This window comes from Curcuma longa, unplaced genomic scaffold (genome assembly GCF_044706935.1).
Source record: "Curcuma longa cultivar G26 ecotype Majalengka, Jawa Barat unplaced genomic scaffold, ITB_CL_G26_1.1 utg8573_np1212_1322966_RagTag, whole genome shotgun sequence".
Classification (NCBI taxonomy): Eukaryota; Viridiplantae; Streptophyta; class Magnoliopsida; order Zingiberales; family Zingiberaceae; genus Curcuma; species Curcuma longa.
Window position 1 is genome coordinate 987,344 of NW_027435604.1, and position 19,447 is coordinate 1,006,790.

General features: G+C 43.8%; 6 protein-coding genes across 9 annotated transcripts; 2 read left to right on the top strand and 4 right to left on the bottom strand.

Annotated features, from left to right (window-relative positions):
* Positions 1 to 212: 212 nt before the first annotated feature.
* Positions 213 to 1,489, bottom strand: LOC141820828 (uncharacterized). The gene has a single exon (XM_074708182.1). It carries the CDS (start codon positions 1,487 to 1,489, stop codon positions 299 to 301), a length of 1,191 nt encoding a protein of 396 aa, XP_074564283.1. The 3' UTR covers positions 213 to 298.
* Positions 1,490 to 1,524: 35 nt separating this feature from the next.
* On the top strand, positions 1,525 to 11,525 carry LOC141820831 (uncharacterized). Of its 4 annotated transcripts, none has more exons than XR_012601173.1 (4): positions 8,735 to 9,171; positions 10,564 to 10,924; positions 11,016 to 11,255; positions 11,323 to 11,525. XR_012601173.1 is itself a non-coding variant. In XM_074708185.1 (3 exons), exons 1-3 carry the CDS (start codon positions 1,611 to 1,613, stop codon positions 11,192 to 11,194), a joined length of 954 nt encoding a protein of 317 aa, XP_074564286.1. In that variant the 5' UTR covers positions 1,525 to 1,610; the 3' UTR covers positions 11,195 to 11,303. The 4 variants fall into 4 exon arrangements, 2 of the variants coding, with proteins under 2 accessions (XP_074564286.1, XP_074564285.1); XR_012601174.1 differs by having other exon boundaries at positions 11,326 to 11,525; XM_074708185.1 differs by lacking the exons at positions 8,735 to 9,171; positions 11,323 to 11,525 and adding an exon at positions 1,525 to 2,024 and having other exon boundaries at positions 11,016 to 11,303.
* Positions 5,015 to 5,791, top strand: LOC141820832 (uncharacterized). Its single transcript, XM_074708187.1, has one exon. The coding sequence runs from the start codon at positions 5,093 to 5,095 to the stop codon at positions 5,567 to 5,569; it is 477 nt and encodes a 158-aa protein (XP_074564288.1). The 5' UTR covers positions 5,015 to 5,092; the 3' UTR covers positions 5,570 to 5,791.
* On the bottom strand, positions 6,093 to 7,420 carry LOC141820830 (uncharacterized). Its single transcript, XM_074708183.1, has one exon. It carries the CDS (start codon positions 7,370 to 7,372, stop codon positions 6,398 to 6,400), a length of 975 nt encoding a protein of 324 aa, XP_074564284.1. The 5' UTR covers positions 7,373 to 7,420; the 3' UTR covers positions 6,093 to 6,397.
* Positions 11,526 to 12,108: 583 nt separating the features above from the next.
* On the bottom strand, positions 12,109 to 16,111 carry LOC141820833 (E3 ubiquitin-protein ligase At4g11680-like). Its single transcript, XM_074708188.1, has 5 exons — positions 15,475 to 16,111; positions 13,776 to 13,895; positions 13,559 to 13,691; positions 12,924 to 13,091; positions 12,109 to 12,485 (listed from the first exon to the last, which is right to left on the bottom strand). Exons 1-5 carry the CDS (start codon positions 16,029 to 16,031, stop codon positions 12,309 to 12,311), a joined length of 1,155 nt encoding a protein of 384 aa, XP_074564289.1. The 5' UTR covers positions 16,032 to 16,111; the 3' UTR covers positions 12,109 to 12,308.
* Positions 16,112 to 16,615: 504 nt separating this feature from the next.
* On the bottom strand, positions 16,616 to 18,735 carry LOC141820834 (putative E3 ubiquitin-protein ligase XBOS36). Its single transcript, XM_074708189.1, has 8 exons — positions 18,371 to 18,735; positions 18,230 to 18,289; positions 18,080 to 18,151; positions 17,699 to 17,981; positions 17,540 to 17,598; positions 17,427 to 17,473; positions 17,214 to 17,357; positions 16,616 to 17,145 (listed from the first exon to the last, which is right to left on the bottom strand). Exons 1-8 carry the CDS (start codon positions 18,539 to 18,541, stop codon positions 16,770 to 16,772), a joined length of 1,212 nt encoding a protein of 403 aa, XP_074564290.1. The 5' UTR covers positions 18,542 to 18,735; the 3' UTR covers positions 16,616 to 16,769.
* Between the last annotated feature and the right edge of the window lie 712 nt (positions 18,736 to 19,447).

The following is a 19,447-nucleotide window of genomic DNA, read 5'->3' on the forward strand; positions in this document are numbered from 1 at the left end:
GAATCAGGCAGCTGCTGCAATTTATATAGCTTTGAAGTACTACGTTACAATCATGTCGATATCTCAGAATGCAGATTGTAGGAGTTTAAGATTATGAACTTAAGAGATTTTTTTTTTCTGAGCTTATACAGTCGATAAGAGATTCGATGCAGTAAGCTCACCTGCAAAAACCGCACACCCTTACCTAGCAAATAACAGCAGCTTACCTTGCAACATAACAGCAGCTGGCACAAAAGAAGTCAGCAAAGAGCCACACAACAACATGAAAACCGACTCGAGGGTTCAACGACGCCTTGGCTCACTCGCTCCAGTAGGACTCGTCCCTCGGTTTCTCGTCCTCGTGCCCCTCTTCGCCGATCTCCGCCTCCGCCCGCCGGAACCGCCGCACGTCTTCCGCCGCCGCCTGGCGGAACAGCCCCACGTCCACTGCCCCCGCCACCATGTGATACCCCCTCGCCTTCAGCTCCTCCGGCGGGTCGTGCGGCATCGCGAAGCCCCCCAGGTAGGGCCCGCCGAGGCTGGCGCTCCCTCCCTCCGCCGCGGCGTTCGCCCCTGACTGCCTCTTCTTCAGACCGAGAACCCTTCTCTCCAGCTCCCGAAGCACCTGGCGCACCTTCTTGTTCCCCGGATCCCACAGGTAGCCCATGCTCCCGCTCAGATCCAGAGGGCCCATCTGGACCACGTCGACCCCCTCGACGGCGGCGATCGCCTCGATCTCCGACGCGGCGTCCACCGACTCCACCTGGCACATCACCAACAGCTCCTCCTCGCAGCGGGCTAGGTAGCCGTCGTCGAGGCCGTAGGCGGAGGCGCGGACGACGGTGTGGGCGGAGCCGCGCACGCCGCGCGGCGGGAAGCGGCAGCAGGAGACGGCGTGCGCGGCGGCGGCCGGCGAATCGACCATGGGGAACATGATGCCCTGGGGGCCTATATCAAGGGCCTTCTTGGCCCAGACGGCGGAGGGCTCCGGGAGGCGGAGCACGGCAGGGGTGCGCGCGGCGGCGAGGGCTCGGAGGCAGGGGAGGGCGTCGGATATGCCCCCGGGGCCGTGCTCCATGTCGACGACGACGTAGTCGTAGCCGGCGAGGCCCGCAATCTCGGCGAGAGTTGGGGAGGCGCTGAGGAGGAAGAGGCCGTAGAGGGTCTCGCCGGCGGCTAGGCGGGACTTGAGGCTCCTGGGAAAGGTCTCGTACTCCTGATGCGGCGGCGATCCAGCGGATCGAACGGGTGGAAGCGACGGCCTTCGGGAGGGAATGGAGATGGCAGTGAACATTTGATCGGATCGGAGAGAAAGGGTGGTCGAACGAGCGCTTTGAATCTGCAGGATTTGGGGGGCGAGGAGGCGAGGCTTAGCGGCGGTGGCCAACGCCATGGTTGACAGAGAAGCCGCCATCGTTCTGCCCTTCCACTCTCCACAGCGGTGGGCGGCGAGCTTTATGCGGTTGGATAATGGCCGCCCCTCTCTAGGGCATGACTCGGGACCCCGCATGTGCTCCCTTGTCGTATCGAACCATGATTCGGGTATGTTTTGGGTCCTGAATCATTAAATCGATAAACATAACCCTATTCTGCGGGATCCCCAAACCGGAGCAGCTCCGCTACGGATTATAATGTCGTCGCTGCCGCCCACCGCCATCGCTCCACCGCTCCACTACGTGCGCTCCTCCCTTTTCGGTCAGAAACTACTGATCTCCGGTGACCCTCTCCATTTCCGGATCAGCAAGTCAAAGCCTAGCTCGAATCCTATAATCTTCCGTTCTTGCTTCATCTCCTTCTCTCGCTCTTTGCGGTGTCTATGCAGCGCTGACCCAAAGGGAACTGGGTCGACATCGGACGAGGCATTATCCGGCATGGTGGAGAAATTGCTGCAGAGGGAGGAGAACAAAGCGCTTCTGGACGGGCTGGAGAAGTCCTCCGCCAGAGTGGACCGGGCGAGGGAGGCGCTTGCTGATATCGAGCGCCAGGAAGTGGAGGTCTTGAGGGCTAAGGAGTACGTGCGGCAACTACAGAGCCGCGAGGCCGAGGTGAGCTCTCCCTCCCTGTCACTGATAGTGCTAATCATCTCCTTCATGATTATTTTGGTTGTCTAATTGCTTCATTGGCTAAAGAGAAGGTTTTGGATCTGATGATTTGCAATGCTCATAGAGGCAACATAGTTACATAACTGTATTCCTTTCGCAATTCGGTCTCACACATTGTGTTGAAATCGTTTTGAATGCTCAACTACATCAAGATTTATCATAAGATTTGTTCCTGTGCTTATCTGTTACTCTACTATGATGATTTTACTCCCTGCAATGAGTAGCTGAGTCAATACCAACCATCTTCAAACTTGTTGGCTGTGAAAATTTAGGTAAAAAAACAAGAATCTTGTTGAACTTTACCTTGCAATTCAGGATGGATAACTTGTGTGCTTGTTTATCATACACTTCGTCAAGCTCTCAACGAGCTCAACTTAGTAAAGTCGGAAGCTCTTCCTCATAGACAATCTCAAACTCAATCTTATAAACAAACTATATATTAACCGAGTAAAATCCAGATTCAAGATACTGATATACACAATGTCATTGATTATGCTTAATTGAATTAATAGATAGAGAGAAATGCTATTATGAGCGCCGGCTTCCTACGCGCCGACCGCTGACCTCCAAGCGCTTCCGGTGTCCGTTCATCGCCGTCCGACCACCGACGATCGCCGGACCGGACTCGTTGGAACCGCAACTCGCCGGCGCACATTCCGGCATCGAATTCCGGCCGGATTGGGCCGGAATCCGACCGGAATTCCGGCCGAAACAAGGCAACAGTGCCTGGCGCCACTGTCGGCCGGAATCCGGCCGAATCGGGGCCGGAGACCGGCCGTGGTCGACGCGCCCGGTGCCGGCGCGTCGACCGCGGCCGGAGTCCGGCCCCGATTCGGCCGGAATTTGGCGGCGATTTCGGCCGGTAGATGTAGAGATTTAGCAGTATTTCTTGGTTGCATTATGTGTTCTCATGATGTCAATTTGTTTAGGATTTTTAGCTTAGAAGTTAGAACTTGTCACACGATGAGGTAGTTGTTCCATTGCTTTTCGTAACTGTCTCTATTTCTCTTCTTTTGTTTTGGTTTGTTTTATTGTTTCTCTTGACTAAGACTTGAAAGAAGATTGTGTTCTAGTCGAACACCTTTAAAATATTGCCTTTTAGCACGTTGCAAATACAATAAATATTCAACTCGAGGCTAGGAGTACTGTATCAATGAGGGAGGGATTTAATTTAGACATTTCTGAATTTGCTAAAAATATGCTGCATGCTGTAAGAGCATCTGCAATGCTGCCTTGTTATAACACATCCAAAACCCTAATTCAATATCAGTTGTTCCAGAGATGGTTCAAAAAAATAAAAAATTGAATGATTCCACGTCAGGGGAAGGAATGAGTTTTTGTTATTAACGCGGTATTAATTACTTGGAGATAAAAGGTTTCGAGCTAAACACTTAAATATTATTAATTATCATAAATTAATTTAATTAATTAATAATATTAATTAATTAAATTAATATTCTAGTTATGATTAATCTATTATAAATATTAACTAATTAATATTATAATCATCGATTAAACATTTAATCCATCAATAAAATTAATTTTAATTTTATATTTCCTAATGATTTCACATTACATTCATATATAGTCAAGTTTGTGTTAATCCAATCGCATTCATGAATCCAACTTGTATGCAAGTCAAAATTTCTTCTATTATATCAGACACGTTACATCAGTGGCTACATAATCCATAGATACTTTACTTTCTTGTTACGTTTTTTTTCTTAGTTGTTTTTCCCTTTTTTTTTTTCTTTCTGATTTGAGCATCACATCACATAAATAAACGCCAGAAGATCTAAGCTGTCACCTGACAAACATTATCTATCACTACTTTCTAACCTTTTATAAACTAGTTAGTTTAGAAGAGTTTGTTTTTTACTACCGCGCCCAAAGAAATAAGAATAAAAAAAGAATTTAAATATTAAATAGGACGAATATTCTGATTTCTGAGTGGCCAAGTTATACCCTATTCCAAACTTAGTGTTTATTCTCTTATAAGGAGCACAAAATTTTCCTAAATTAAAAGTGCATAAAAAACCTCATAAACCTTATTAAAATGGGGAAGAATTCACGATTGAAAAGGAAAATAGGTCTAGGGTTTTGAAGGCCACTTGTTTTAATGGAACCATGAAATTCCACCCAATCATTCACCTAAAAGAACATCGTCCATGGATCATGCCAAAATCTGATATATCTCCTTTCGCCAACTTCATGTGCTTTATTAAAACCTCCAACTCCTTTATTTGAACAATTATCCACCACAACTGATCGAGGACAATTCGTTTTCAAATCCATCGTGTCGGACGGAATCAATTGAAAAAGCTTCTTGACGCGAAAGGCCAACTCAATTATGTGATAGGGATTTTTTTTCCTTTTCTTAAAGTAAAAATTATTATTTTTTTTCTTACTCATAACAAATCTATATGAAAAATATAGATAAGTAATCAATTGATATAGAAAATATCACCCTAAAGTAAGTAAAATCCTCAACCCGCCTTTTATGATTAATTAGTTAATGATTGAAATTTATTTGCTTTAAAATTTCAAAATGACAAATGGAAGGATTAAAACTCCTATTTATTTTAGAATTTAGACAGATTAATTTATCACTGTCTAAAATTTTTAACCGATCTGTAGTGTTTTCGCGGTTCGGTTGACGTTGACCTCGATTTTTTTTTCTAGATGAACAAATTTAAAAAATCAGTTCGGTAGATTATTTTTTAATAATTTTTTTGGTCAGCCGATAGTGGAAGCGAAACTTCCTCGAATCTGCCTAATCCCTGAATAAACTTGAGAGCTGCTTTTCCCACCCTTGACACCGCACTACCACCACCACTCCAGGGGACCGTTGAGATAACGACCCCTATAATATCTTCCAACCGCTATAAATAAACTTTTGCGACCTCTTCCTCCAGTTGCGTCTTCTTCACTGCTTCGTGAATCACTTCCTTCCCTCTCGCTCTCTACACTTGCATCGCCGGCTACGATAACCCAATTCATGGAGAATTGCGATGGGCAACGGCGACGACGTTCGGAGCCACCGGCTCCTCATCTGGCTTGGTTTCTCGGTGATGGCGTTCTGCGCTGCGAAACTACTCCGCGGCCTCCCGCTCGCGCAGGGGGCAGAAGCCGGCGGCGCCTCCCCGGCGCGCCTCCTGTGCGCCTACGTCGTTTGGCTGCTGGCGGCCGTAGCCGTGCTCTCGGCGGTGGCGTTCCGGAGGCTCCCGAGGGCAGTGTCCGACGTCCGTGCTGCGCCCTTCCCCCTGGTGGTCGTCTGCACCGCACACCTCCTTCGCGCTCTGGACGAGGCGGCCGATCATGAGGCGCTCGTCGACAGCCCCACGGCAACGGCCCGGCTCGTCGTAGCCTACGCGGTGTGGCTGCTGGCGCTCGTCGCCGCGTTGGCGCCAGTCGCCGGACTTCGTCCTCCGAGGGCTGTGTCAGCCGTGCTGCTCACCGCCATTATTTGGTACTTCCTTGAGTACTGAGACGCTTCCATATATATATATATATATATAGACTACTGTGTCTCTGTGTCAGCCGTGCTGTTCTCCGCCGTCATTTGGTACTTACTTTAGTACTGAGTCGCTTCCATACATATAGAACGACTGTGTCAGTCGTTATTTGTATTTTGTACGCCTCGCCTCCATGTTGCTGCTGATCAAACTACATGTCCGAACTATGTATAAGCAAGCTTGATCAATAATATATCAGAGTCTTCTTTTGGTGTGAAAATTGGGGACGAGTAGTTTGGGATAACAACCTTCTTTGGCAGGTTTTCTCCTATAATGCTCTGCTCTGTTTAATCCTAAGAACAGAGTGCCCGCGAGTCGTAGCTAGCCGTGGACTGGCCGTGAGCATTAGAGGATCTAGTCTACCTCATGTTTGGCGTCTGCGTGGCTCATGTTTTCGACTAAATAATCTATGCTCGATAGTTTCCTCATTGATCTGAATGAACTGGCCGACTCTTTCAGAACTTTAGAGGACTCTGAACTCAGCTTCAGGTAAACATTGGCACAAGATGCCTCTTTACTGAATCAGGCAGCTGCTGCAATTTATATAGCTTTGAAGTGCTAAGTTACATTCATGTCTATGTTTCAGAATGCAGATTGTAGGAGTTTAAGATTATGAACTTACCAGAATTTTTTTTTTCTCAGCTTATACAGTCGATAAGAGATTCGATGCAGTATGCTCAATGCCACATAACAGCAGCTACCCTTATAACTATGAACTATCCCAAACTGGTCTCAAAAGAAGTCGGCAAAGAGCCACACAACAACATGAAAACCGACTCGAGGGTTCAACGACGCCTTGGCTCACTCGCTCCAGTAGGACTCGTCCCTCGGTTTCTCGTCCTCGTGCCCCTCTTCGCCGATCTCCGCCTCCGCCCGCCGGAACAGCCGCACGTCTTCCGCCGCCGCCTGGCGGAACAGCCCCACGTCCACTGCCCCCGCCACCATGTCATATCCCCTCGCCTTCAGCTCCTCCGGCGGGTCGTGCGTCATCGCGAAGCCCCCCAGGTAGGGCCCGCCGAGGCTGGCGCTCCCTCCCTCCGCCGCGGCGTTCGCCCCTGACTGCCTCTTCTTCAGACCGAGAACCCTTCTCTCCAGCTCCCGAAGCACCTGGCACACCTTCTTGTTCCCCGGATCCCACAGGTAGCCCATGCTGCCGCTCAGATCCAGAGGGCCCATCTGGACCACGTCGACCCCCTCGACGGCGGCGATCGCCTCGATCTCCGACGCGGCGTCCACCGACTCCACCTGGCACATCACCAACAGCTCCTCCTCGCAGCGGGCTAGGTAGCCGTCGTCGAGGCCGTAGGCGGAGGCGCGGACGACGGTGTGGGCGGAGCCGCGCACGCCGCGCGGCGGGAAGCGGCAGCAGGAGACGGCGTGCGCGGCGGCGGACGGCGAATCGACCATGGGGAACATGATGCCCTGGGGGCCTATATCAAGGGCCTTCTTGGCCCAGACGGCGGAGGGCTCCGGGAGGCGGAGCACGGCAGGGGTGCGCGCGGCGGCGAGGGCTCGGAGGCAGGGGAGGGCGTCGGATATGCCCCCGGGGCCGTGCTCCATGTCGACGACGACGTAGTCGTAGCCGGCGAGGCCCGCAATCTCGGCGAGAGTTGGGGAGGCGCTGAGGAGGAAAAGGCCGTAGAGGGTCTCGCCGGCGGCTAGGCGGGACTTGAGGCTCCTGGGAAAGGTCTCGTACTCCTGATGCGGCGGCGATCCAGCGGATCGAACGGGTGGAAGCGACAGCCTTCGGGAAGGAATGGAGATGGCAGTGAACATTTGGTCGGATCGGAGAGAAAGGGTGGTCGAATGAGCGCTATGAATCTTCAGGATTTGGGGGGCGAGGAGGCGAGGCTTAGACCATCTCCAACCATAAAACACATTTTGATGCTCTTTCAACACCAATTTAGTGTCATTTCAACACCAAATTTTTTTTCAACTCCAACCAAGAGACACTATTTCCTACACTAAAAAGAATATTCCTTAGAATATTCTATTTTTCCATCTTATAATATATATTAATTTCAACATATATATTAATTTGTTCCCTATTTTTATTATGATCATAATTATTAATAAAATTAATATTTTTATGGTACATAATAACTAATTTTAATTATGATCATAATATTATATTTTTTAATTACAAGAAAATAAATATTAGTACTTTCTTCTTAATTTTGGTGGAAATAATTTTGTATACATACTATTATTTAAAGATAATATACAATCATAAACAATTAAGATAAAATATTTTAAATATTTTCACAAAACAACTAACATTTCATTGAAAATACATTTCACAAAACAACTAACACTTCATTTTAATGTATTTTAAATGCATGTTTACTTTAATGTTTGTCGCATGTTTACTTTAATGTATTTTAGGAAGTGTTTATCTAAAGATCCTTTAAATGCATGTTTACTTTAATGTATTTTATATTTATGCATTTTAAAATTTTAAATATGTGTTTGTTATGAAATTACCAATATTATAAATTTTAAAATATTTATAAACTTAGCAATATAATAAATATTTTACATATTACTTATTTAAGTTAATAACTAATATAAATTTATAATATATAAAATTTACAAAATTAATTCAATTAAATTAAATAATATCAATTTATAATATTTAAAAATATTTTCGTGCATGTGATATTTAATACATTAATTTATTCTACTTAATGCATTAATATTTATAGTATTTTTAGCATTTAAAAATATTTTTATATTAATTAATTAATTAATATTACACTTGCACCATTTTGGTGCAAGTGAACGGTGTAGCACTAAAATGGTGTTGCACTGTTCATGGATATCATTTTGGTGTATCCATTGGAGAAAAATGGTGTTACTTTTACACCATTTTGATGTAAAAGGGTACCCATTGGAGATGGTCTTAGCGGGCGGTGGCCATCGCCATGGTTGACAAAGAAGCCGCCATCGTTCTGCCCTTCCACTCTCCACAGCGGTGGGCGAGCTTTATGCGGTTGGATAATGGCTGCCCCTCTCTAGGGCATGACTCTGGACCCCGCATGTGCTCCCTTGTCGTATCGAACCAAGATTCGGGTATGTTTTGGGTCTTGAATCGTTAAATCGATAAACATAACCCTATTCTGCGGTATCCCCAAACCGGAGCAGCTCCGCTACGGATTATAATGTTGTCGCTGCCGCCCACCGCCATCGCTCCACCGATCCACTACGTGCGCTCCTCCCTTCTCGATCAGAGACTACTGATCTCCGGTGACCCTCTCCATTTCCGGATCAGCAAGTCAAAGCCTAGCTCGAATCCTATAATCTTCCGTTCTTGCTTCATCTCCTTCTCTCGCTCTTTGCGGTGTCTATGCAGCGCTGACCCAAAGGGAACTGGGTCGACATCGGACGAGGCATTATCCGGCATGGTGGAGAAATTGCTGCAGAGGGAGGAGAACAAAGCGCTTCTGGACGGGCTGGAGAAGTCCTCCGCCAGAGTGGACCGGGCGAGGGAGGCGCTTGCTGATATCGAGCGCCAGGAAGTGGAGGTCTTGAGGGCTAAGGAGTACCTGCGGCAACTACAGAGCCGCGAGGCCGAGGTGAGCTCTCCCTCCCTGTGACTGATAGTGCTAATCATCTCCTTCATGATTGTTTTGGTTGTCTAATTGCTTCATTGGCTAAAGAGAAGGTTTTGGATCTGATGATTTGCAATGCTCATAGATGCAACATAGTTACATAACTGCATTCCTTCGCAATTCGGTCTCACACATTGTGTTGAAATCGTTTTGAATGCTCAACTAACAATTTGGAAGATTATAGAGAGAAAGGTCTCCCTCCTTTTAGTGAAGGTTGTTCTTGAACTTAGGACCTTGGCAATAACTTTCAAAGTCTTTAGTCTTTACCAATTTGGTAGCCTGCACCTTCGAGATTATTTCCTCATCTACTTTAATCTCTACAATTTGACATACTAATATATGTTTGTGGTATAATGGGATCAATTTTACTTTTATGACTTGTCTTAATACATTGTTATTGTCACACTTCACTAAATGTGCAACTAACATGGACAATTGGTGGAGTATAATGAATTTCACCACCTTTCATAGGGAAATGGCATTGGTTGTTGAAGGAAAATAGAATAATACTTGTAGCTCATTATTAGTCTATTCCATACATTTGGTGAACCTACATCCTTGTAAGCATTTATTAGATAGCTCCACATTAATAAGAGCATGGTAATCACCTGCTTAGGATAGAATGATTTACATGTGTTTATTAGCACTACTTAGGCAAGAAGTGAAGTTTTTGACATCTAGCATGGTGGGGAAGCCAGTTCTTTTCTCCTACTAACTTTGCAGAAGCTTAGTTTTTTGGAATTGGAAAATCATACCTATGTCAAAGTTCCACTCCTAATTGAATGTTTTTCTTTCTGTACTGTTTTCCAAAGAAATCACCTATTTAGCGCGAAGAAGAGAACCTTTTATCTATGGTTACCTCATGGATCAAATAGTTTTATATACTGTATAATATTATTGGGTAATAGCAAAAAAGGTAAAACTTCCATCTCTTATATGAGTGATCAAGGCTCTCTCTAGTGGTAAAGTTTTGAGCTCATCACTGTGTGAAGCATTGTATCGAATAGAGAACATGCAATTTTTGTGTCTAAAAAAATTGTATCTTAGATCATAAACCTTACTATTTTAGACCCTTGCTTAACATCACTGTGTGATCAAGGCTCTCTCTAGTTCCCACATGGACAAGTGGAGTGGCCTAATATATAAATCTAAAATTGGTCTCTTTCGTAACAACTGAATTTTTGGATAAGCAGTTAGACAATCAATTTGTTAGTAATTCAAAAGGATCAAATGAAACTAATTTAACCTGGTTGCTATAGAACTCAAACAGTACACAAGAGGATTTTGCACAATTCCTCTTGTCATTTATCCTATAAAAATGCATGTTGCACTCATTGGTTTTGGTTTTCAAATAAGATTGCAGAATCGCAAAAGGAATTGTTAGAAGCTAGGGGAAAGGTAGAAGAAGCTCAAAGGTCTTTGTCAGCAAATCTAGATGAGAACAATAACATCTATGGGTCCTCTGAAGTTATTGATAAAGATAGAGAGAGATTAGAATCAGCAAAGGCTGCTCTAATTTCTGCTGTGACTGGCACACTTGCTAGTACCCCTATTTCTCTGTATCAAGCTACAAGCTATCCTGAACTTATCCTTCACCTGGCTGTTGTTTCTATTACCTGTGCTTTATTTGGAGTTACTTTCCGTTATACAGTAAGAGGAGATTTGGATAATTTTCAACTCAAAACCGGGGCATGTGCAGCCTTCGGTGTCATTAAGGGTATAGACCTCTAACATCTTCCTGACATATTTTCATTCCTGTTTGGTATTTTTTTTTTTATAGCTGAGAAGAAATCAAAATGAACATGCAGGTCTCTCCGAGGTAGAAGCCATAAAGACATTCCAATTAGATACTGAAAGCCTCATCTCATTCTCAATAAATGGAGCACTTCATGTGTCTGAGAATATCTTCACATTCCTCGCTGCTGCTGTTGCGCTTGATTTCTGCTTTAAGATGGAAATTTTGAAACCATTTCTGCTGAGGAAATAGAATGATGAACCATAATTCAATCGCAAGACATGTTTCATTTCGGTCTCTACAAGTACTTAAGGTATCTATCAGCAGCCATCTTTCATTTTGAACACTTGTTACTCTGCCATTCATTCTCCTCTGTGTAGTAGTTCGAGCAATTGGAGAGCTATCAACAAGCCGGTCGCGGAGTTGCTACAATGAACTTGTTGAATGAAGATTTGAAGCTCTTCAACTCCATGTGTACCATGTTGTCTTAAAATTGGTCATCTTTCTTTATGTTTGGCTTTTACTCGAGAGAACTTAACTGACCTAACCAATTGATACTTGGACTCTGTATCTACCTCTTCCATGCCCGTGCCTGACTTCGACACTCCAAGTGGACATTGACGACCCATATTAGTTTAAAGCCGATCGGTATACATATGGTAGGTAGTTCGGTTTGATCCTATATGACCACCATCTCTTATACACTAAGGCCAGGCTTCAATTATCATATACTACAATGTATACCTGCAATACACGGCAATGCCTCTCAACGCCCCATCGAGTCCTTTGCAAAGGAAGTTAAATCCCTCAATTCCTCCTTCTCAAAGAAGCTGAGGGCGCCGGCGAAGGATCTGAAAGAGGCAGCCATGGCGGCCGCGGTGCCCGGCGGGAGCTCCAGGAACAACTTCGAGACCTTGCCCAAGTTGATGCTCGCGACTCAAAAAATAAATAATTAATATTCATAATATTTTAAAAATTAATTCAAATGGGGACTTTGTTTACTGGAAGGTTGGACATGAAACTTCTTCTTAGTTTTAACCCTAGAATGATTCGAATGGCGAAGTCATTGTAGCAATGCGACCGACAATAATCGCCTTTTTGCCTCCCAGTCTGGAAAATATGAACAGTGTCAAAGCATCATCTACCTTAACCTGGTGATTGAAAGCTTCCAACAAAACAACCCTACCCGATCATCTTCTTATTAGATCTGTCATGTGTCGATACAACCACTACTCACATTCGACAATTTACATGAAAAATTAGACACAATAAATATACAAACTTAGGCACGCGCGCGCATCTTATAAACACTTGGCATACATTAAATTAGAATGGAAGGATTTGAGGGTGGTCGAGTACCTTTCCCCTATACCTCTTCCTCCATCGCTTGGTTGTTGCTCTTGATGATGTTGTATTTGCACAAGGGGCAAGTGGCGTTGATGTGTAGCCATTTGTCGACGCAATGCCGGTGAAAGTGGTGCCTGCAAGGAAGCTCTCTCAACTCATCTCTATCATTGTAGGGCAAAAGGCAGATGCAGCACTCCTGCGAGAACAACAATTAGCAGATATGTATAGGCAAGAACACTGAGCAGCCATTTGCATGGTTACTGATCTTTAGAAGGAAAACATGCGAGGAAATATGATTTTCAGATTGTATATGTTAGATCTGTCAACATAAAGAGTTTCAGCTTCAATATAATTTGCAAAAAGTCGAAGGCATCATAAGAACTAATTGAATGTTTGCTAATTTCTCTATAGTGCTTGAACTGGTTTCCAGATTAAGAGTATGACCAAATTTTGGTGGGTTTAAGTCGTAATTTCAGCATCGGAACAATTGAGAGGGAAGTGGAAAAGTGAAGGATAAAGATGAACAAAATAGAAAAGAGAAAAGAGAAGATAGAACACAAATGATTGCAGGGCCCTGGCCCCCACAATCAAACAAACCATGAACTGCAATGAGACATCGATGAAGAAGGCTTACTGCATCCTCTGGGGATATAACATGCTCAATAGGAGAATCAGTGCCACACTCGATCATCATTCCACATACAGTTCTTGCTAATCCAGCGCTTAGATTTTCAGAGTTGCCTGCCCTTTGGAATCTGTATTTGGGAAGTTGGTAGATATCTTCATCAGATGCACCTTCTTGCTTCAAAAGGAGAAAAGAATATACTAATGAGTAGTTTGGAACAGGCAGTCTCAAATAATTCAGAAGATACATAGCTCACAATTCAATAAGTTTATGAAAACTGCAACCTACATGTGTTATGCACACATCGCCTAGGTTGAGTTAGCCATGCGTCTTTATGTTTGATCTTCACAATTAACCTAAAAGCTTTGGACTCTTTGATAGAATCAATTGGACAATATACTGGCAAATTGTTGCATTCAGCATTCAAGATACTGTGCTGATCTTGCTCATATAAGCTAGAAGAATGCCTTTGTTTAATCAAAATATTTAAATGAAAAAGAAGCATGATGACAGGGGAACAGAAAACAACCAAGAATAAATTGCATTAGCCATTATAGAACACAAAGAAGCTAACCTATTTGAAACAAAAAATACTTCTGATGTTAATATATTAACCTAGAATAGGTTGTCATTGTTTGAGATACCTGATCTGCAACAGCATAAAGAATTGCAATGATACAAGGTAGGCAACAGCAAACAGCTAGGCCAATGACACATGCCAGGGCAACACAAAAGAGGACAAAGAACACATCGAATGCCAGGAAAACTATGCAAAGCCTGCAAAAACACATCCAGAAGAACAAAAAATGTAAGTCAGAAGCAATTGTATAATAATCAAATAGTCTAAATATAGGGAATAACCAGTATAGTTGTGGTGCATCCCGTGTCAAAGCTTGGCCTCCAGCTGATACCCAGTAAAATCCAAGGATCCACCATATGAAAGAGAAAAAAGTATTTGTAGACTCCAGATATTTAGCAACACTACAAATAAAAAGGTGATATAAGTAAAATCAGTATACAACCCCCAAGACCTAAAACTAGGTCATAGGAAACATCAGAATAGAAGCATTATAAGAACTAGGTAAGAGTTTTGTCATAGTCAATATGGATACTAAACATTGACATCTCAGTTAAAAAGATGCTGGTCCTTGATCAACTTGGCATCAATGTGCTAAAGCACTAGGTGCTTCAAGGCACCAATGTCCTTGTATTGTGGGAGTCATTAGGGACAAGCTTAGCTGCTTGCTTGAGTGAAGCAAGGTGCTTACCAATGTCCTTGTATTGTGGGAGTCATTAGGGACAAGCTTAGCTGCTTGCTTGAGTGAAGCAAGGTGCTTATATTCTATCTATAAAATACATTAAGATTTGTTCATTTAATGGAAAGAGTGGAAAATTTGGGTTTGAATAAATACAACAGTTAACTACATAAATTGTATGGAAACTATGTCAAAAGTTTCAAATTGATAATTTTTTTTTTGGTAATAATCAAGTGCACCATGTAAATGTTTTAATCAAGTACATTCATCAATTTTTTTTTACAACAGCAAAAAATATGCTAATTAAGCACCAAGCCAAAATTTGTAATAAAAATTACTGTTTAATAATTTATATTTCTTTTTCTTTCCCTTTATTCTCTTTTCTTTCTCCCTCTTATCTTTCTTCCTCCCTTCATTGTTATTCTTGAATCTCAACCATCATTCCTAGAGCTGGCAGCACATCCCAGGAATAAAGAGGGAATGAGGGAGGAAGATGAAAGAAAGAGGAAAAAGAAAATATAAAGGAGGAAGAAGATAGAGAGAGAAAAGGAAGCAGTTAACAGCTTGGTAAAGGGTTCTAAATGAAAAAGATGTTCATGAAAAAGCTCGGCTCAATAGAAGTTCTTTTATGTTCGTTCAATATTTAAAAGTAAATAGAGTAAACAAGCTTGAGGAAAACAAACATATGTATAAGCAACGACACTCATTTAGCAGAAGACACTGAAACAAAATGCAGTAAAAAGTTAAGATCTGATTGAGTAGCAAAAGGCCAGATCTAACAATTCCCAAAAGTGTTCGTGTGACAAGTTCTAACTTCTAAGCTAAAAATCCTAAACACATTGACATCATGAGAACACATAATGCAACCAAGAAATACTGCTAAATCTCTACATCTATCTATTAATACAATTAAGCATAATCAATGACATTGTGTATATCAGTTTCTTGAATCTGGATTTGACTCAGTTAATATATAGTTTGTTTATAAGATTGAGTTTGAGATTGTCTATGAGGAAGAGCTTCCGACTTTACTAAGTTGAGCTCATTGAGAGCTTGACGAAGTGTATGATAAACAAGCACACAAGTTATCCATCCTGAATTGCAAGGTAAAGCTCAACAAGATTCTTTTTTTTTCCTAAATTTTCACAGAAAACATGTTTGAAGATGGTTGGTATTGATTCAGCTACTCATTGCAGGGAGTAAAATCATCATCATAGTAGAGTAACAGATAAGCACAGGAACAAATATTATGATAAACCCTAACAGACAAAACAATCAGGGAAGTTGAATCAGTTTTTTCTTACCTTTTGGCACCCTCATTCTGACTCTGGTGAACATCGAAACCCCTTGCTTCCACCACCTCCCTAGAAGGAGTCAGAGACAAATTCCACCAACTCCAACCGCCTCTTTCCTCTACGTCCCGCAGCAGACGCCTCCCCCGGAACTGAACGCAGACGAAGACAATGTGGAACACGCACTGGAGAGCGTACCCGCCAATCCACAGCCTCAGTGGCATCGACGGGGCCTCATCCCGGCTCAGGGCCAGGACCCCGGCCGCCGCAGCCACAAACACCACGTTCCAAAGGATATCAAGCAGCACGACGGGACGGGAGTAGGCCCACCCACTCTGCCGCTCCTCCAGTTGCTCCGCCGCAGACTCCCGCACCAACAGCGACGGCTCCCGCATTGCGCGCCGGTTGCCGGCGCGGCGGAGGAACCAGGCCGCGCCATTAAATCGGGACCTCCTGAGGCCGCCGACGCCGCTGCGGCCTTGGTCGCCGCCGGCGGCCACGAGAGGAAAGGGGTCGATGGCGTCCGCGCCACCAACGAGGACGCGATCGAAGGAACTCAACCAAAACATTCCGGCGAAGAAGATCCAACGAGAGAATTGATAATCGAGACGCAGATCGAAGCTTGCTCTGCACTGCTGGAACTAGAAAACCTAGATGAAATGGGGATCTGAGAGAACAACAATCACAGGAAAGAAGTCAATGGATCGATTTGCCTATTTTATTAAATTTAAGAGTTAATTGCAAAAGTACTAATTTTAAAGCTCGCCGCATATTTTTAGATTTATTTGATACTTTATTTCAACTATATATATAATTTAACTATTTAAGAGCTATTCAAGAACAAGAACAAGTCAACTGAAGAGTAATCCGCTACACAAAATTTTCACCAACGTGAGATCTCAAATAAGGGCTCATTTTATGCAATTTTACTCTTGCTTCCAAATTTGAATTCATGATTACTGAATTATACGATAATAATTTTATCATTGATGAATTGGTCGGTGATCTTAAACAAGCGTTGCTCATGTTTGATAGCTATTCGGGAGCCAAGTCAACTAAACGGTAATTCGGTGTACGAAATTCTCATTAATACAAGATCCAAAAGAAAATTTCATTATGTGTAATCTATTGTACACAGTATTACTCAATCGAATTGTAAGAAATTATTTTCGTGACTTGAATTTATACTCTTAGGAGTATAATTTTCTCAACCTATACTTTCTCACAGACTGCCGTTAAAATCAACAATTGGTATACGAAGACACCCCCATTTGTGACAAAAGAAACAAAAGAAGAAATGAACTGGTCTACACTGTTTCAGTTAAGGCGGCCTCTTCGATGGGAACCACTGTAGACTGCTTCCTCAGTGGAGACAGGGCACTTTCTCCATGGCCACCTACAGTGATTCTGACCTCCCTCACTGCGACAGAAGGAAGCCTTCTGAACGCCACAATTCCTTCTCTGCACATAGGACAAGGCACCGCGGCAGGTGGTGGTGGTGCAGACCCCTCGCTCTCGCACTTGATGGTGCTGCTCGTCGAGCAAAGGCACAGCGCACACCTGATGCAGAGTCCATGGCCACAACCTTCGGCAGCCACAGTGCAAGCTCTTTCTAGGCAGACAGCACATGGATCAGAGTCATCACCGGGCGGGGGCGCAGCTGGTGAGGGCATTCCCTGTTGCCTGAGAAAAGATTAAGTGATTTTCAGATTAAATGAGAGTGTTTATCGAACTGTAAATTTAGTAGCGACCTTGCTAGTTTTATGATGTTTGCCAGAACCAGTGATGGACAGAGTGATGCAGGGAAGTCAGGAACTGTCAGATTGGAATTGATCGACAGTAATGGGACGAGCTCAATCCAGCCACATGACTTAGCAACGTCAACTGGAAGGTACCTGAACGAATAAGAGTTAGAAGGGCACAAAGTGAGCACAGGAAGGAAGAAGGAAGAAGAAGAAGAATACCCATGGCTGTTCACTGCTGACCTGCTTGCTCCTCTAGCAATAAGAACCTAAACAAAGATGCAACAAGATCAATTTAGAATCACAGCGAGGTTATGAAATGAGAGCTTGCCAACCTGACAACTCTTGAGGTTTCCAGTGGATGCTGCATAGTGCAAAGGAGTGCTTCCAGCTCCTGTCACACAGTAGGAGAAGACGAAGTTGGTACAAGTTATCGAGTTCAATGTTAGCTATGAATCAAGCATTTGATAAAATGGTGAAATTGATCAACTAACCTATCGAGGCTGCCGCGGGGGAGGAGAGACAGAGTGCCTCAGCTGAGACGGCAGCGTGCAGGTCGAGCAGCAGGCGCACGCAGTCTGCGTTTCCACTCAACGCAGCCAAATGGAGAGCTGTGACGCCGCTGCTCGCGGCCTGGTTTACGAAACCAGGGAGCTTGGCTTCGTCCCCCCCTGCAGACAGAAACCCTGCGACGAGCAGCCTGATGCACGCCGCGTGCCCACCCTCAGCCGCGTAGTGGAGTGCGGTCCGGCCGTTCCAGTACGAAGCCTTCGAAACCTTCGGGGAAAAAAAACAAAGAAGAAATCGTTTCAGGGTTTGCAGAAACCCCCAAATGGAACCCTAAATCCAAAACAGAGTCGAGCGGCAGCACGTACGTCGCAATCGAACACGAGCAGAGCCTGCACCGCCTCCCAGCAGCCGCTGCGGCACGCTTCCATCAACGGCGTCTTCGAGACGAGAGGAGATTTGCTTCAGTGCTTGAATGCGTTAAACAAGAGGGAGGGAGACGTCTGGAAGTAACTCACCAGTCCGTAGAAGTTCCTGGAGTTCACGCCTGCTCCATGCTCGAGCAGCAGCAGCACAATCTGCGAATCAGATCGAATGAATTCTCAGCTCATTATTTTCCCCTTTTTTTCCCCTCTCGATCTCAAACTGTTGGATGATACCTCAAAGTGGCCTCCTGCAGCAGCAATGTGCAGGGGAGAGGAGAAGCCAGAGGATCTGGCCAGGCCTGGCTTCGCCTCCAGCAACTTCCTCGCTCCCTCTGCGTCGCCTTCTGCTGCCGCTCTCGCCAGCTGCTTCCTCGAGGAAGAAAAGAACCCCAAGCAATTCCCCATGGCGGCTACACGCACGATTTGTGATATTGAGAGGAAAGGAAAGTTTCTTCAGAGATATTTGTAAGCGCGGAGATGGTCGATCGATTCCAATGGTGAATTTTTTTTTATCGAAAACGAGTTGATTTCGTCAAATCCATGGAGAGGAGGAGCGATTTGACTGGATTTGTACACAACCAAAACGCAGAATTGGTTGAATCTTTCTTTCTTCTGCTGGACGAAAAGAAAAGGAAAAGAAATACTCCAAAGACATCTGAAATAGAGGATTTTAAATTGACCTTTAGGTATTGAATCTAAGTCATTGTTAAAGGATTGATAAGGATGGAGATTCATGATTGAGATACTTTTTCTCTATTTACTAATTGTAAAAAAAATAATGAATAAATTAAAAATTTTGTTTGTAGATTATTTTTTTATCTATCTAAAATTCAACCGAACAAACTTTCTCTTTTAATCAACTCTGATGACCTCATTGTGGACCCCTCTTTCTTTGTTTCCCCCTTCTTTTTCTCTTTTTGACCTTTTTGTTTAGATTCCTTTCTTCTTCTATCTATACCTTAGAGTAAAGCTAACATTAGGCTCATCTTATAAGATTCAAAATAGCCATAAGATTCAATTACAGTTTCTTAATTTATCTTCTCACATATGATCATGAGTCCGATCGTGTGGGATCGCAGAGGTAGCAGATTCTATCTTTTACAGAAAAATAATCATAAGATGCCTCCACGAACCAGCACAAATGATTTCTACAAAAGCGTTGTCACCGATAGGTAATAAATCAATTTTCAACGGATGTAAAAGTCTCATTAGTCGTCTCACTTCCTTTGCAGACACTACTATTATTAAGAGCAAAAATTTCATGATTTATCTTTATTTCAAAAAGTGAGGGCCATCTTGGAGGGCCCATTG

Bases quoted from the DNA above. Each gene is read 5' to 3' on its own strand.
- LOC141820828 (XM_074708182.1), bottom strand. From the start codon at position 1,489: ATGCGGGGTCCCGAGTCATGCCCTAGAGAGGGGCGGCCATTATCCAAC.
- LOC141820831 (XM_074708185.1), top strand. From the start codon at position 1,611: ATGTCGTCGCTGCCGCCCACCGCCATCGCTCCACCGCTCCACTACGTG. The intron at 2,025-10,563 runs GTGAGCTCTCCC...TTTTCAAATAAG, and splicing joins TACAGAGCCGCGAGGCCGAG to ATTGCAGAATCGCAAAAGGA. The intron at 10,925-11,015 runs GTATAGACCTCT...ATGAACATGCAG, and splicing joins AGCCTTCGGTGTCATTAAGG to GTCTCTCCGAGGTAGAAGCC.
- LOC141820832 (XM_074708187.1), top strand. From the start codon at position 5,093: ATGGGCAACGGCGACGACGTTCGGAGCCACCGGCTCCTCATCTGGCTT.
- LOC141820830 (XM_074708183.1), bottom strand. From the start codon at position 7,372: ATGTTCACTGCCATCTCCATTCCTTCCCGAAGGCTGTCGCTTCCACCC.
- LOC141820833 (XM_074708188.1), bottom strand. From the start codon at position 16,031: ATGTTTTGGTTGAGTTCCTTCGATCGCGTCCTCGTTGGTGGCGCGGAC. The intron at 13,896-15,474 runs GTAAGAAAAAAC...TTTTATTTGTAG, and splicing joins CAGAATGAGGGTGCCAAAAG to TGTTGCTAAATATCTGGAGT. The intron at 12,486-12,923 runs GTAAGCCTTCTT...TTGTTCTCGCAG, and splicing joins TTATATCCCCAGAGGATGCA to GAGTGCTGCATCTGCCTTTT.
- LOC141820834 (XM_074708189.1), bottom strand. From the start codon at position 18,541: ATGGGGAATTGCTTGGGGTTCTTTTCTTCCTCGAGGAAGCAGCTGGCG. The intron at 17,474-17,539 runs GTTGGCAAGCTC...ATCTTTGTTTAG, and splicing joins GAAACCTCAAGAGTTGTCAG to GTTCTTATTGCTAGAGGAGC. The intron at 17,358-17,426 runs GTATTCTTCTTC...TTATTCGTTCAG, and splicing joins TCAGCAGTGAACAGCCATGG to GTACCTTCCAGTTGACGTTG.